At 39.0% G+C, this 17,576-nt stretch overlaps 1 protein-coding gene across 3 annotated transcripts in view; it reads left to right on the top strand.

Moving 5' to 3' along the window:
• The window catches only part of KCNH8 (potassium voltage-gated channel subfamily H member 8), a 268,908-nt gene that overhangs the window by 224,262 nt on the left and 27,070 nt on the right, over positions 1-17,576 (top strand). For all 3 annotated transcript variants that reach the window (XM_087945074.1, XM_087945073.1, XM_087945075.1), the window contains 3 exons: positions 12,938-13,137; positions 13,443-13,692; positions 15,085-15,299. In XM_087945074.1, the coding sequence (XP_087801200.1) occupies positions 12,938-13,137; positions 13,443-13,692; positions 15,085-15,299 (665 nt within the window). The remainder of the gene's footprint in view (positions 1-12,937; positions 13,138-13,442; positions 13,693-15,084; positions 15,300-17,576) is intronic.

Below are 17,576 nucleotides of genomic sequence, written 5' to 3'. Positions count from 1 at the left end.
AGGCACAGACTATCGTTACACACCGAGGTGCCTTTAAATGCAACAGACTCCAGTTCGGAGTGAGTGTAGCTCCCGGGATATTTCAGAGTCTAATGGAGAGACTTTTGCAACGCATAAAAGGGGTTGTGCCGTATTTTGATGACGTTTTAATTGTGGCCCCTAATAAAGAAGAGCTCGAATGGCGTCTCAAACTAGTTCTACATAGATTCAAAGACGCCGGCCTCAAGGTAAAAAAAAATAAGTGTCAACTGTGTACTGAGCGGGTGGAGTTTCTTGGGTATCTCCTCGATAAACAAGGGATTCACCCCACCGAGACCAAACTCAAAGCAATTAAAAATGCCCCAAGACCTAAAAATAAGGCTGATCTCCAGGCCTTCTTGGGACTCATCAATTTTTATAACATCTTCTTGCCTCACAAGGCAACAGTAGCCAAACCCTTACATCGACTTCTCAACAAGAAAGCTATTTGGGTTTGGGGTCACAGAGAAGAACATTCTTTTAGAAAGGTTAAAGACTTATTAACTTCCAACGCTGTGCTAATGTAGTACAACGAGACTTTGCCATTAAACATTACATCTGACGCGTCACCGTTTGGGGTTGGAGCCATTTTGAGCCACGTGTTACCAAACGGGAATGAGGCTCCTATTGCTTACTTTTCCCGTCCATGCCTCATACTTAACAAGACTGGACAGCCATTTCTCTGAAATGGTATAGGGTTCTCTCCTAGGTCCCTTCTAAGTGTTATTCTGTTATTCTGACACCTTTCCCAGGACCTCTAGTCAGATTTTGGCATCCTCAGAGTTTTCCTGCCTGAGCAGGGATTGGACTAGAACAGGAGGTCTTAAAACTTGATAGCTTTAAGACTTGTGGACTTCAGTCCCCAGAATTCTCCTCCAGTCATATTAACTCAGGAATTCTGGGAGTTGAAGTCCACAAGTCTTAAACTTGCCAAGTTTGACTGGAAGATGACCTGTGAGACCCTTCCAGCTCTAGATTGCTGTGCTGTAAATCTTCTGAAGCCAGAGTTTGTGTCCTTCCTTCCTCTCCTTTTTTCTCTCTCTCCCTCCCTCCCCCCACCTTCCATGTATCTATCCATCCACGCATCCATATATCTTTCATTTTCTCCCTCCCTCTTTCTTTCTTTCTCTCCCTTCCTTCCATCCCATTTTTCTTTGTCTATCCCTTTTCTTCCTTTGTCTCTCTTTTTCTTTCTTTCTTTCTTTCCCTTTTCTCTTTCTATTCTTTCTTCTCTCTTCTCTCTTTCTCTTTCTCTCTCCCTCTTTCTCTCTTTCCCTCTCTCCCTCCCTCTTTCTCTCTGTCTCTCTCTTTCCCTCTCTCTTCCTCTCTTCCTCTCTCCTTTCACTCTATGAAAGGAGACCCATCTGAAACACACACAGGCTTCCAAGTGCCTGGCAGAATCTCTCATTACAAGGGTTCTTCCCAGCCAGTCTCCTGTCCTGCATTGCCTGAAAAAGCCTTCCTCCCCTCCCACTTTTGGGGCTGGGAAATTCAAGCGAGGCGTGTGCTGCAGCCCCCCCACACACACCAGCAGCTCTGGGCTAGGCAGCTTTCTCGACTGCCTGAAACCTTACCATCCTTCCTTCCACACTGAAAAAAACACACAGTGGCTATAGGCTTCTTCAAGAGGCTTTGCTGCGCTTCTTCAACCCGCTGCCTCCACTGCATCCTAGCTACCAGCCAAGCAGGTCTACCCCATTGAGCCTGCTGGTGCAGCACTCGGAAAGAGGTGATTGGAAATGACTTTTTTTCGCTCCCAGCCACCCCTTTTTCAGCACAACCGGAAGGATGGCTGCTCCCTTCTCTGCCCATTTGTTCTATATGGCTGAGGAGGAAGAGAGTAGTCAGCCAGTTGGGAGAGGCTTCTGGCACTGCAAAAGGGACAGCTGGACATGTGGCCACCTACTGGCTAGGTGTGCTGGGCCAGGCCAGGCTGGAAGAGGCGCATCTGCCAGGAGAAGCGTGCTTCAGGCGGATAGGCAGGTGGGCAGATGTCCCAGAGCTGCTGCATATGTGCACTGCATATGTAGTGGCTGCAGTCACAGTGCGCATGTGCAGCAGCTGCGAGACATCTGCCCGAGCTTCACCCAGCCACCATGTGGTAGGGAAAGCTAGGAGAGCAACCGGGGCAAATGAGCAACTGGGCAACTGGGTTGGGGGCGTGGCCAGCCATGATCGCCACCGGTTCAGCGACCCACACCAAATCACTGCTACCGGTTCACCCGAGCCAGTGCAAACCAGTTGAATACCACCTCTGGAAACAGTCAATATAAATCGAAAGGATACAAGCAACAAAGTTACAGTCCTACAGTCACAAGTGGGAGGGTGATAAGGAGTGATGAGAAGATTAACCGTAATAGTAGTGCACACTTTGTAAATAGTTGAACACTGTTTAGGGAATTATTTGTTTAGCAGAGTGATGGCTTTCGGGGGAAAACTGTTCTTGTGTCGTTCTGGTGTGCAGTGTTCTATAGCATCGTTTTGAGGGAAGGAGTTGAAACAGTTTATGTCCGGGATGTGAGGGGTCTGTAAATATTCTCAATATGAGACTTCATTCAAAGATGGGGATGAACAAAAGTCATTTTGTTTTTCAAAACACTATTTTTTTTAAATCCAAATAGTAAGCAGTTGGTTCTAAATTAGGACCATACATTAACACTGAAAATAGTCTATAAGCCGCTTAGAAAGCACTGTTAAGCTCTGTGAAGCAGCATATAAATCTAAGTGCTATTTTTACTATTACCTATTATGCCATTTCCTTTGGTAATGGGCAGGGTAAATATTACCTTGTCACTCTTTCAAGATGATAAAGATATATACATAATATATTTTCTAAAATATTGTAGCAAGGAGTACTCTAAAGTGCTAATTCACTACATACATCTAATACCATGTATTTGATTAATCTGTAGCCTATAAACAAGAACATACTTAAAGGGATTAGAAATAAGTTTCATAAATTAATCTTGGCACCAAATGTATTGGGCTTATATTTATCAAGAATTTGAAATGGATGAAGGTTACAATTCAGACAATCCCTGTCGTTCTATGTGTTGCCAGTTAGAATTTATTTATTTATTTATTTATTTATTTATTTATTTATTTATTTATTTTATTTTATTTGCCAATTGTTTACAAGATAATAAGTATAAGTGTATACATAGTTGTGAATACATGAAATGGGTACATATAAGAAAAATAAAAGAATAAGAGAAACAGTAGGACAGGGACGGTAGGCACGTTGGTGCGCTTATGCATGCCCCCTACAGACCTCTTAGGAAAGGGGTGAGGTCAATAGTAGACAGTCTAAGGTTAAAGTTTTTGGGGTTTGGGGAAGAGACTACAGAGTCGGGTAGAGTATTCCAGACATTGACCACTCTATTGCTGAAGTCGTATTTCCTGCAATCAAGTTTGGTGCGGTTTACTTTGAGTTTGTATCTATTGTGTGCTCTTGTGTTGTTATGGTTGAAGCTGAAGTATTCAATGACAGGTAGGACATTGCAATGTATGATTTTATATACCATGCTTAAGTCAGACCGAAGACGGCGTAATTCAAGGTTTTCTAGTTCTAGAATTTCAAGTCTGGTGGCATAAGGTATTCTACAACGAGTAGAAGAGTGGAGAACTCTTCTTGTGAAATATTTCTGGACTTTCTCAATTGTGCTAATATCAGATACGTAATGAGGGTTCCAGACTGATGAACTGTATTCGAGTATTGGTCTAGCAAATGTTTTGTATGCTCTGGTTAGTAGTGTGATATTACCAGAGAAAAAGCTACGTAGGATTAGGTTAACAACTCTTAATACCTTTTTGGCTATGTAGTTGCAGTGGGCTCTAGCACTTAGATCATTAGAGGTGAGTATTCCAAGGTCCTTTACAGAGCTTGGGTCATCAACAAGATCTTGACTATTCAGCTTGTATTTTATTTTCTGATTTTTTTTGCCAATATGTAAGACAGAGCATTTATTTGTTGAGATTTGAAGTTGCCATTTGTTTGACCATTCAGATACATAGTCAAGATCTTTTTGTAGGGTAGCAGTATTGTCTGTGGTATTGAACAGCTTTACATCATCAGCGAAGAGAACGCAATTGCTCTTAATATGATCACAGAGGTCATTTATGTAGAGTATGAAGAGAGTTGGTCCTAGAACACTACTTTGGGGGACACCACTGTTGACAGGTACAAAATTTGATAGGACGCTCCCAATTTTGACCGTTTGTTGTCTGTTTGACAGGAATGCTTCTATCTAGTTATGCAGGTGTCCAGAGATACCATACGATTTTAGTTTTAGGAGTAGTTTGTTGTGTACCACTCAATCAAAGGCTTTACAGAAGTCTATGTAGATTGCGTCTATTGCTTTGCCCTGATCGAGTTGTGTAGTCCATATGTTTTTGCAGTGTAAGAGTTGCAGATTACATGATAGTTTTTTTCTGAAACCAAATTGTTTATTGGAGAGCAGGCTGTTTGTTTCTAAGTGGAGGATGATGGATTGGTTAATAATTGATTCCATGACTTTACAGGTGACGCAGCATAAAGAGATTGGTCTGTAATTTTCAACTAGGCTGCGGTCTCCCTTTTTGAAGATGGGGATGACCATGGCTTGTGACCATAGTTTTGGCAAGGAGCTGGTCCTGAAAGATTTTTCAAAGATTATGCTTAGAGGTTTGGCTATGGCAGTGGATAGCTTTTTTAAGAAGTAGGCACATATTCCATCCGGTCCAATAGATAGAGATGGTTTTAGATTGCGTAGTGATTTTTCAACATTGTCTTCTGTGAAATCGATATGTATTAGATCATTGTTGTTATCTGTGGTACGGCTAGGAAATACTGGGCATGATCCATTGCTGTTTACAAATACTGAGCGAAGAATGTGTTAAAGATGTTGGCTTTAATGGTGTCGTCGTTGCAGTCTTTACCATCAGGTCCTATCAAGGGAGGGATGGACCTTGAGTCTTTAGTTTGTTGTTTACAAAATTGTAAAAAGCACGGGTGGAATTGGTGCTTAGAAGGTTTTCCTCTTGTTTAATGTGATAATTGGTGCATTCGGTCTTTATCTGGTGGCATAAATTTTTGTATCGGTTTTTGAAATTGGTAACGTGACCAGATTTGTTTTTCCGCCAGAGTGATCTCTTTTTGGATTGAAGTTTCCTTATTGATATGGGTAATCTGCTTTTTTGTTTTGTTTTGGGAGTTGTTGTTGGAACATATAGTTTGATGACTCTTTTGACTTCAAGTAAAAATATGTTGTAATGGTCTTCAACAGTATTGCATCCAGTGAATAGAGATTGCCAATCAAGGGATGAGAGATCATTGTCTATAAGATCATAGTTGCCTTTTTTGAAGTTACAATTGGGGATTACGTCATTGTGGTGATTTTTGTGTGGACGTATGTTGAGACAAAAGTCAATCATATTGTGGTCACTACTGGAAAAGGGTTCTTTAGTTTGTATTCGTAAATTAAATTCAAACTATTGCAGAAGATGAGATCGAGGCAGTTGTTTAGTCTAGTGTTGTTGGTTACTAGTTGTTCCAATCCCAGATTTGTAATAGCATTGTAGAAGGTTGTGTGTATGATTTCAGTTGTACAATCATTTAGGGTCCAGTCAATATGAGGTAGATTGAAATCACCAAGAAGGATAAAAGGGTATGGGCAGGATGCAGCCCATGTTAGTAATGTATTTAGCTTGTTTACATGTTCGATGTCATAATCAGGTGCTCTGTAACATAGTAAGAATCGAATTGTGATATTTAAGGATAGTTCACAGATGATGGTTTCAGGAAGAGCAAGCTTCTGGGTAACTTGGATATTTTTTAGATGTAAGGATTTTTTATAGAATATAGCAACACCACCTCCTCGATGATTTTCACGATCTGATCGGTAAACATGATAGTCTCTTACTGTGGTAATGGAGTCGGGGAGAGATGCATTGAGCCATGTTTCACAGACAAATATAATGTCGAAGTTAGCCATATTTAGGAGAATGAGAAATTCAGGTATTTTATTCACGAGGCTTCTTGCATTGAGTAGTTTGCATTTAAGGCCGGCAGTAGTTGGAATTGAGGTAGTTGGGGGCGTGCATGCCTAGTCTTGGGTGATGGTGGATCGGTTGAGGTAGGGTTGTGGTTGAGGGTAAAAGCTGAGTATTGGGTTGCGTGGCTTACTTTTGATACAGTCAGCATGGTAGTCAATGTACAGGTCCTTCTCTCCATTTTTGAGTTCAATGCGGAGTACACGGGAGCGGGCACGTTGCTGTATGGTTAGGTCAGGGCGGCAATGGAGGTTCTTATGGTTGGTGTTGGTTTTGGCGAGTGAGTTTATAGTATAAATGAATTTACGTTTGCTTGATTCATTTTTGCAAATGACCCTGCACAAGCGTGGGGCCACAGAGCCATCTCTATTTTTGAGCTCTCGGTCGATGCGGGAAATGTCAAGTATTTCATCAGCGGAGATTGTTGATGCTTGATAATCTCTGATGATGTTTCGGACAGTTGTGATGTCATCATTGACATTGATGTCCTCTAGACCAAATAAGATGGCGTTTGGACGTTTCCGTTCACGCTCAACGGCTTCTCTGATGAGGATTGGGATATCAATATTTGTCTGGGTTGTGTTTATTTGTGGATTGGGTTTTGGATTGGATTGTGGTTGTTGGGTAGAGATGTGGTTTGTAGCTATTGGATGTTCAGGTTTTTGCGTTGTGTCTTTTTTTTCAAGGATGGATATTCTTTCTTTTACGGCGTCCAGGGATGTTACTATGGTGTTAAGGGATGTTTTAATGGTTTAGATGGTATGGGATGTTTCAATGGTTTCGATGGTATCAACTCTTTCAGACAGATTCAGTTTGGGTCTGCATGATTTGCAGAAATATGGAAACTCATTGGATGATTCTAGGTATTGAATCATTTGCTCAGGTAATCCCAAGCAGTCATGATGAGCGTATTTTTTACACAGAGAACATTTGATGGATTTTTCATTATCCTTTAGATTTTTGTAGCATTTAAGGCATGTGCAGAAGTCTTGTGGTTCATTGGTGTGGATTATCTTCTCTTTAGGTTGTAGTTTGGCGTAGGATTTTCTTTTTGGCATGGTAGGATTGTTAAAATATTACGTTGATTGAATTAATTAAAGGAACAATTTTGGGTAATCTATATAGCCAATATTACATCAAACAATCAATTGCAGTACTCTCTCAAGTCAGATAATATTCCTGAGCAACAATCAGCCTGATCAATTAATTACTCTAATCACTAATCAATTAATTACACTAATCATTAATCACACTGTTCATTTAAATTCACTAAATCATTGATTTTGCTATTCAATTAAATTACATGAATTTCGATCTTTTAAACTAGTCAGTAATCACACTATTTGCACTAAACACTCTAATCACACTAATCAATTAAAAACAATAAATCAATTAAACCATTAATAAAATATTTTATAGAAATTGATTATCTAATCGTTGATATAGGCGATGAGGTAGAAAAGTTGTAAGTTTTGAGGTAATGAATTAATCAGTGTTTGATTAAAGTAATGACGCGGCCTCCGCTTCTTCTGCCGCCGCCGCGCGGCGTCCGCCGCCGCCGCCTCGCTCTGCCGCCGCCGCGCGGCCTCCACCGCCGCCGTTGCGGCCTCCGCCGCCTCCGCAGCCGCCGCCTCGCTTCGCCTCCGCAGCCGCCGCCTCGCTCTGCCGCCGCCGCGCGGCCTCTTGCTATATACTTGCTATATTTGTTTCCTGTATGAAATCAGCATTTCCAAGAGTCTTTGAATAAATAGGAAGTAGCTATGGATGTCAACACAATAACAGAAATAGTGTGTTTTCCCAAAAATAAGTCCTACCCCAAAAATAAGCCCTGGTGAAGGGCATGAGCACGGCCAGCACAGGAAGTAGCCCAACCATGTACCCACTCAGTGATCCCTGAGCCACCACTTATCACAGCGACTCCTTCTCTTCCCCAGTCACCTCATGAAGGCTCAATCCCTTCCTGCATGACTTCAGTGGCCAAATCTATGCATGGGAGGTGATGTGTGGCATGATTTGGAGGCTCCTTAATAGTGGCCCCATGGATTTACTGAGCCAGCAAGAACCAGAGGCTGCCTCTTGTTTGTCTCTCCAAGCACCTGAAAGTGTTTCTCCCACCAGTCCCAGGCAACTATGCAGCTGAGGGCCCCTCTCTTTCACATCTCATGTTGTGACTCTGAAGCAGGCGGCAACCATGGTTTGCACTCCATCAGGCCTGGAGCTCAAGTCTTGCTCTGCCTGGTGCTACCATATGATGAGGCAGAAGACCATGTGACACATCAGTATCACCTGGTCCTTCCCCCTGCTTCTGGCCAGCTAATGGGCCTCCAGCAACTGCTGCTGGACTCTTTGTTGTCCTGGCCAGACTGCTTTCGGCCATCCTGTGGCTTCAGTGGGCAGGATCTCCATGGTGGCCCTGCAGTGGGATGGAGAAGGGATGGGGAGATTGCCTCTTCCTCTTTTGCACCCCAAAACCCCCTCTTTGCTTGCTGCCAAGTCTCTGGCCTATACCCATGTGCTGCAAAGGCAAGCAAGATGCACAACTCAATGCTACCAGTATGCCGTGCAATGCAAACCATACAAAGCAACCTGCCCTGACCCTCTTGGCTCCAGGGATGATCTAAATTGGGGAGCTGCGGGATCCCTGGGGCAGAGGCCTCCTGTGCAATGATCTGCCATAACTCTGGAGCAAACCTCTGCCTTCCCTGTGCAGGATTACAAGGCTGGAGGCCTCCACAGCTTCAGCTGACCAGCCCCCATCCTATACCTGCTGCTGTTGACCTTGTGCTGCTCTCAGATGGATTGATTTTGCTGGCTCCTTCACCAGCAGTTGCCAGTGGAGCCACACTATCTCACCCACCTTTGCCTTCAGACTGTGTCCCTCCCATGTCCTGCATGGTTTCAGCAGGCAGGAACTCTGTGGCAGTCCTGCAGTGGGACAGATGGAAGCCTCAGAGGTCTGTGCCAGACAGGAGCAGTCTATCTGAGAGCAGTCAAGATCAGCAGAAAGTTGCATGTCTTGTTCACCTTTACAGCACAGGGGTAGAGGCTGAGGGCTCAATGGCCAGGGAATACAGGGTTTTGGGATGCAAAGAAGAAAGGGGCAATCTCCCTTATCCATCCTACTGCAGGGCCGCCATGAAGCTTCTCCCCACCAAAGCCACAGGACACCAAGAGCAGCATGGCCAGGAGGGCGAAGAGCCCTCATGAGGCCAGGAGCAGCAGGTGCAGCAAGCCCAACAATCAGGCAGAGGCACAGGAAGGAGGAGCAGGTGATCCTGATGCATTGCAATGCCTTCTTCCTCATTGTAGCAGCAGCCTCAAGTCTGGAGCAAGTCTGGAGCTCCAGTGTCCTAGGAGAAGCATAGCCAGCAGGCAGGGGGAGGCCAGGGTACATTGAGAGCTTGGTCCATTGCAGCTATGAGCCAGCAGATGGAGAGGGTAGGGCTGGTGGTAGTAGCATCTCACTTCTGCAGCTCCCACACTTGCTCCCACTCCTGTTGGCTCCCACGCTTGCTCCCATTCCTGTCAACTTCTATGTTCACTGCCTTCTTTATGTAAAAAAAATAGAGACATTTCCTGAAAATAAGCCCTTCTGCTTATTTTCGAGCCCAAAAGGAAATAAGACTGGGTCTTGTTTTAGGGGAAACATAGTATTAGTTTAGCTGTTCTCTTTATTTCTATATACTCTATAATATACCAAAAAATGTTCTTTCTTAGTAGCTTAGTCGCTGTAAACTCAGTAGCTATAGACAGATGATTTAGCTTGACATTTGCCTTTAATCCAAAAGTCTTCACCAAGAGTATATAGGGAACCAAAAAGTTTTGGAATTAATAAATAAGTAAGCAACTAAATAAATAAATGCACACATTAAAAGAAGAAATGACAACTTATATATTTGTGTGGATACATTTATAGGGAGATAACATATTGTTTGGTAAAAAATTATGAAATAACATTGTTTTACTTTTACATTCTTGTAATGTTATTTTACAATAAGAGACAAGTAAATCCTTTCTTTGCTTAGAAATATGCATGTGAAATTATTTAAAATTAAACTTTATTGTTCAGTAGCTTCTTTTTTGTTTTGTTTTTGGTCTTAGTTTCTAGCTAGAATAGCTAGGATAGATCAATTGTTAAATTAAATATTTATTTTTCCTGAAATATTACTTAGACCATTTTATACATAAATACATATTGGCAGAAAGCAAAAATAAACATTTGCTGAATAATTATATTTTTACTACATATGAAAATAATTGATCAATAGAGTGAGCATGTACAAATAGTCCTTATTTATGACCACAGTTGGGACTAGAGTTTCCATTGCCAAACAAAGAAGTTGTTAAGTGAATTATGCCCAATATTATAAACTTTTTTGCATGCTTGTTAAGCAAATCACTGCAATTGTTAATTAAATTATCCTATAAATAAGCAAATCTGACTTTCCCATTGAGTTTGCTTATTATAAAGCAACTGGGAAGGTTCCAAATGGTGATCATATGATTCCAGAATGTTTGTAATACATATTAATTGCCAAGCACCCGAATTTTAATCATGACCATAGCAATGGTTGTAAGTGCAAAGACGAATCATAAGTCACTTTTTTCAATGTAACTTCAAACTTCGAACAGTTTCTAAACGAATGGTTAAGTCAAGGACACCTGTAGGTAACATACATTGTCCCATTTAAGTTAGTAATATGTTATATTCTACATTTTAAAAAAAATAGATCTGCAGTATTTAATGTTGTAAATCACTTCGAAATGAGATTGGTGGCAAATAAACTTAATAAATAAATAATAAAAATAAATGTCTATTCCTTATGTCCTATCTTCCTGTTGTCTTCATCATGATTGAATATAAACCTGCTAATTGGTGAGATGTGGTATCTAGTGAGACAGTTTGGGGGGGGGGGGGCAAAGGCAAATTATTAAATGAGAATTATATAAAAATTGCATAATATAATAATTATACAAATAATTGACCAATAACATTATAAGTACTGAAAGACAATATCGATAAGTCTGTCTAACAACCATAACAAAGAAGAATGAAAGGAGAAGGGGGAAGGGGAGAAGAGGAAAGAGAAAATGAAAATGAAAGGAAAGGAATGGAATCCTGGAAAATTAAGAGAAAGCAGAAAAAAGTCATGATCTGAATGAAGATGAGTTGGTCTTAGTTGGAAAGGTATAGGCTTATTATCTATAAAATGTATGTCAGAAAATATGAACTTGTTTATATACATTGTTTAAAAGGCATATAACTTTAAGAATGCCTGAACTGGTGACAGTTGCATATTATATTCTACTAAATGTTGATAACGGAAGAACAAAGTATGATTTTAAGCTAAGAATATGCTACATTCTGAGTGTATGTGATCCAAAAGAAAAAAATTGTTAACTGAAAACATACAAATCTAGGAAAAATACATGTAATAGAATGAGCGCTTTAAAATGAAGATAAGGAAAATATTATCTTATATGCTGAAAAAAGTAAAAATGGTTGTCAACAAGACTGCTGTCCAATTTGTTATATGCAAATGAGGAAGAAACTAAAATTAAGTTGAATGCAGTGGGAATGGGATACTGAGAAAAGATATGATGACGTACAAACTCTACTTGCTAGATATATATTCTGCCTTCATTAAGGCCCTTAAGATATCTCTTTCTTCACGCTTTCCCACAACATTTTTACCCTGTGAAGTTCATTGGACTGAAAGAGAATGACTAGCTAAAATTCCAAAGTAAGCTTTTGTGGTTGAATGTGGACTTAAATCTGCTTCTTTATTGTGTCAATCCAACCACTTTATCTTCTTTATCTTTGTACCATATTGGCTAACATCAAATGAGGGATGAATGACCATGAATTAATACAAAACCAAATGGCCCATATGAAAGTGCATTGAGATGGCTTCATTGTATAAAGAGAATGATCCAGGATCTAATTTCAGAACAAAAATATATGAAGGGATTGTCAATAGGCTAAAAACTGGGAAAATTGAAGTGATGAGTTCAATAAAAACAGATATTTTTTTAAAAGAAAAAGGTAATGTATGACTAGGATATTGATCCAATGGACACAAAATGATTTGCAAGGATAAAAAGCTATGAAGCAAGATGATTTGCAAGGATAGAAAGTTAGTGAATGTTGTAAAATTCAGTTATATTTTCTTATTATGTGCTTTAATTTCTTTGGCTTACCATTTCTTACTCCCTTCTCGACTGCATACTAATATTTAGCTCAAAATAAAGTAATACAGCAAAGTAATATTCTGAAGATACATTCTATATATGTGACACTCCAATATTTTAGTCTTTTTTAATATCCTCTGATAAGTTATTTGTAAAATTCATAGATACATTTATGAATTTCTACTTTTTCAGACTGCTTTCTCAATAAATCATTAAACGGTATAACTTATCTGTAAAACTGTTTAAAAAATTTCTGTAAAAATTATACAGATAGAAGATATATAATAGGTAGGTAGATAGATGATATTAGACAGACAAATAGATAGATAGATAGATAGATAGATAGATAGATAGATAGATAGATAGATAGATAGATAGATAGATGATAAGAGAGAGAGAGAGAGAGAGAGAGAGAGAGAGAGAGAGAGAGAGAGAGAGATTCATACCATTTCTTATCAGCTGAGTATGCTAGTTGGGTAATTTGTAGTTATAATCATGTCGAAGGTTCATGGCCTCCCTTAGGGCCCTTTGATTAAAGCACTTCCAGCGACAAAAAAATTTGCATTTTTAGAAAGATTCAGAAGTGATGGTGTTTCTAAGCTTTGGTCCCTAGGCCAGTGTTTATTTGGTCTTAATCTAAAGTCAGGCTGTTTCAATAATGTCTTTTACTCTATTAATATACTTTCTATATTCATAGCTTTAATGCACGCCTTGGTTTTTGGTAATGTGACTGCTATCATTCAGCGGATGTACTCCAGGTGGTCCCTTTATCACACAAGAACTAAGGATCTCAAAGATTTTATAAGGGTCCATCACCTGCCTCAGCAATTAAAGCAAAGAATGCTGGAATATTTCCAAACCACTTGGTCTGTCAATAATGGAATAGATTCCCATGAGGTAAAACTTTTGTTTTATTATTTCAATTTTGGAAAAGATCTATTTAGTCATTTTGGTTTAATGTTATAAGCAAATATAATAAATAAATAAATAAAACAAATATACAAATTTGTCCTCCAAATTTGGCCACTTCTCCGCTCATTGAAGAGTCCTTTCAGTAAATTGGTAAATGCAACAAAACTTTATCTTAATAATTGTTAAAATAGGTAAGCTAGCATAATAGGGTTAACTGTTCCATGCATTAACATTCAAATCTATTAACCATTCAACTACAGAATTAAAATACGTCTTCCCCCTCTGGACAGCTTCTTAAGGATTTTCCAGATGAGCTGCGCTCAGACATCACCATGCACTTGAACAAGGAGATTCTGCAACTCTCCCTTTTTGAGTGTGCCAGTCGTGGTTGCCTCAGGTCTTTGTCTTTGCATATCAAAACCTCCTTTTGTGCTCCTGGGGAGTACCTCCTCCGGCAAGGAGATGCCTTGCAAGCTATCTATCTTGTGTGCTCAGGTTCCATGGAAGTTCTAAAAGATAGCATGGTGCTGGCAATTCTAGGTAAGCTTTCCTCTGTGTTCATTATGGTAAAAAATGATAAAGGATTTAGTGTGCCTGTGAGAGAAAAGAAGATCTTTGTCTTAACCTTAGAAGAAATCCACTAATTGTCTGCACATTGACTACCACCAGTGAGACAGTTGTGACAACTATCTTGGCTTTTTCTAATTATCTTCCCTCCCCTGACTCCATGTTGAGATTGCTGCAGGTAAGGCCACACTTGGAATACTGCATTCAGTTTTGGTCGCCATGATGTAAAAAAGATGTTGAGACTCTAGAAAGAGTGCAGAGAAGAACAACAAAGATGTTAGGGGATAGGAGGCTAAAACATATAAAGAACTGTTGCAGGAACTGGGTATGTCTAGTCTAATGAAAAGAAGGACTAGGGGAGACATGATAGCAGTGTTCCAATATCTCAGAGGCTGCCATAAAGAAGAGGGAATCAAGCTATTTTCCAAAGCACCCAAATGCAGGACAAGAAGCAATGGGTGGAAACTAATCAAGGAGAGAAGCAACTTAGAACTAAGGAGAATTTTCCTGACAGTTAGAACAATTAATCAGTGGAACTACTTCAGTGGTGGGATTCAATTTTTTTTACTACCGATTCTGTGGGCGTGGCTTGGTGGACGTGGTAGGGGAAGGATACTGTAAAATCTCCAGTCAGAGGAGGTATTTGCTGGTTCTCTGAACTACTCAAAATTTCCGCTACTGGTTCTCCAGAACTGGTCCGAACCTGCTGACTACCACCTCTGAACAACTTGCCTCCAGAAGTTGTGAGTGCTCCAACACTGGAAGTTTTAAAAAAGATGTTCGATAACCATTTGTCTGAAGTTGTGTAGGATTTCCTGCCTAGGCAGGGGGTTGGACTAGAAGACCTCCAACTCTCTTATTCTGTTCTATTCTATTCAGGACTGCTGGTTTTAGTTGGACTAGACTATGACTGTACTTAAAGCAGGATAATTCATTAGACAGATGTTTGCCCTGATATCGTTGTGTTTTATACCATGGCAATGTTGTCGTGATCATATGGGATTCTTTATGTGTCAGCATTGCTTTACTCACCAGAAATGATAAATGTTACAAACAGAAAAGACCTCATGGCAAACCCATAATAGTGGATAAGTCAGTTCAATTGCTACTCCATCCCATCCATGGAAGAATAATCAAACTTTGCTTCAGACTCTTTTTTTAAATCAAGGATCCACTTGGAAACTCTGCAGTGAATCCATATCCAGTATCTTTTTTTCTGTAGTTAAATGTCCAATTTTTTTCTGCAGCAGAATCTATGGTAGAACTCTTTTTAATGCCTATCATCATGTTTGGGTTTTGGCTGCAGGCCTATAAACACATTCTTTTTGCTTATTGACATCCTGCTTTTTCTATTTTTTTGCATAGGTAAAGGAGATTTAATTGGAGCAAACCTCTCAATTAAGGACCAAGTGATTAAAACAAATGCTGATGTGAAAGCTCTAACCTATTGTGATCTCCAATGTATTATTCTCAAAGGACTTTTTGAAGTGTTAGATCTTTACCCAGAATATGCTCATAAGTTTGTTGAAGACATTCAGCATGATCTCACTTACAATCTTCGGGAAGGCCATGAAAGTGATGTAAGTACTATCAACATGACTGCTGCTGTAACTAATTTCAAAAATAGAACTTGTTCAGCAGTTCATTTATCAGAATAAACAACTATCATTTTGCTTGTGTTTGATTGGTAATTCAATTGCTGCTTAAGTAAGTTATTGATTTTTTTTAAAGTACTTCAGATTATTCTTTATAATTCCCTCTTGTCTGTGTTTTGTGCTCATATGCTTTTATTTTGCTATTATTTCAGCTCCATAAAACATTAATTCAAAGTAATGTTAATCTAAACTTTTTCATATCCTGCTGAAAGGCATAATGCAATTATTAGCGCTGAAGGGACTTATACTGACAACCTCATGGATTTTAGATAAGGACCCTTACAATATAACAGGGTAAAATGTACCAGTTCGTATATTGTCATGGAAGAATCACAGTACAAAGGATCGCTTTTAAAGTGTAATGAACACTTGTACCCTGAAAAACCAACTTATTGTTTGAAAATAGTCCACTCAAGAGTAGGAAGGAGATTAACTTCATAGCTAAGGGGTCTACAATTCCAATAAAACCCACTAGCCAGAAAAGATTAAAAAAATAGATTTTGGGAAGTGAAGAGATTTATTCAAATAATTGGCTTTTGCTTTTCTTCCAGTTAAGCTGTACTCTGTGCCCTGAGAGTCTTAAGGATTTCTCTGAAAGGCTCAAGGAACATTGTAACTAGTTTTTAACAGTAAGTTAGAGTCCATCTATATAAGCCATGGATTTTAGGAATCAGCTACACTCTATTATATTTTTCTAGCAATAGGATGAAATGTGTTAGATACAGTAATATTTTGAGCACCTCAGGGCTAGCTCTTATATTACCCCATAATGCTTGGTAACTCCTATAAAAGTTCCAGTCAATGTCACTCAAATAACTTCAAAATATGGAACTATGTAGGCAGGGAGATGATGTGATGATTTCCTTCAGTTCCATCACCCCAGCCTACTCTCAATAATCCTAACAAAGAGAAAAAAATAACAGCATCATCTTCTTGAACTAAATCTCGATTTTAAAATTCAACTTATGTCAAGCAGTAATAAACCATTGTTATAAAAAAAAATAGGGAACCCATGTCCTCCTAATGTTGGTGGACCACAAATCCTAACTAGCATGGCCCATGCTGAGGAATGCTGGAAACTATAGTTTAGCAAGTTCTGGAAATTCATGTACTTCCAAGGCTTGTAGAACTCATGAGCTACTCCTTGGTAATTGAAAGATGGAGATATGCTTTACAGACTACTCTTTGTAAACCAGAATAGCAAGTAATGTTTATCATTAGTCAGACTAATTTATATCTCTTTTCCAACCATATAGATTTTTCTTTGGCATTTGTTGATCAGAACAAATTTGCATAAACTAACTGGCTACATCTAAATCCAATTGCTTCATATATTTCAACCTGATAGTAGCAGGCTGATTTAGAGAAACCAGCTAGGCTGCAGCTGGGAATAGGTTGAATAGGGTAGGACTACTCTCTAGAACCAGTTACTGGGATATCTATTGTTTATGGACGAAAGAAGGTGACCAAAATTGTGATTGAAGCTCCACCTAATTTTTATGTACATCACATGTGCAACACTATAAAAATAGCCAGAATTTTAATCTCACTGTCATGGTCATCATCTTGATTACTATATTTTATGACATCCCTGCACTTACTTATGCAATTTGCATCACAAAGACCATTTTGGAAAAAGTCAATATATGAACAATATGTGTATGTTTCTATGCTTCCCAGGATTTGTCTCATGGAGAGTTTGAATCATAGAATTATCTTAATTGGTCTTCATAATTTTCAGCTCATTTGAACAGATGGGTTCTTGTATTATGACAAATATGAAACTATCAGATGGCCTGTCATATCTGCCAGTTATATTTTAAAAAAAGATTTGTGTATGACATAATTTTTAAAATAAATATTGAACATGTTAAGCTGATTCGGAAGAAGCAGATTCTAAAAAGAAGTTACAAGAGAAAAAAGAATATAAGCACAAAGTAAATAGATATAAGATGTACAAGTTATTATTAAATTAAGAATATATTCTCAGAATAATATTTGAGTTCTACATATTTAAATATCTTAAATCATTTTAGAATTACTGATCATTATTAAATTGAGTTAGTGTACACATTATCATTGACAATAATCAGTGTAATATAAAATGAAAATGAAAAATTAAAGTCGTACCTAATCAATACAAATCCTACTCTTGTTTAATAAATAATCCACAACTTAAATGTTAAAACATTAGGATAAGTA

This window comes from Notechis scutatus, chromosome Z, assembly GCF_049901735.1.
Source record: "Notechis scutatus isolate UNSWTSFEM ecotype Mainland chromosome Z, rNotScu1.2, whole genome shotgun sequence".
In the NCBI taxonomy this organism is placed as follows: domain Eukaryota; kingdom Metazoa; phylum Chordata; class Lepidosauria; order Squamata; family Elapidae; genus Notechis; species Notechis scutatus.
Note: the sequence above shows the minus strand (reverse complement) of the source record. Positions and strands in the feature narration are given on the sequence as shown.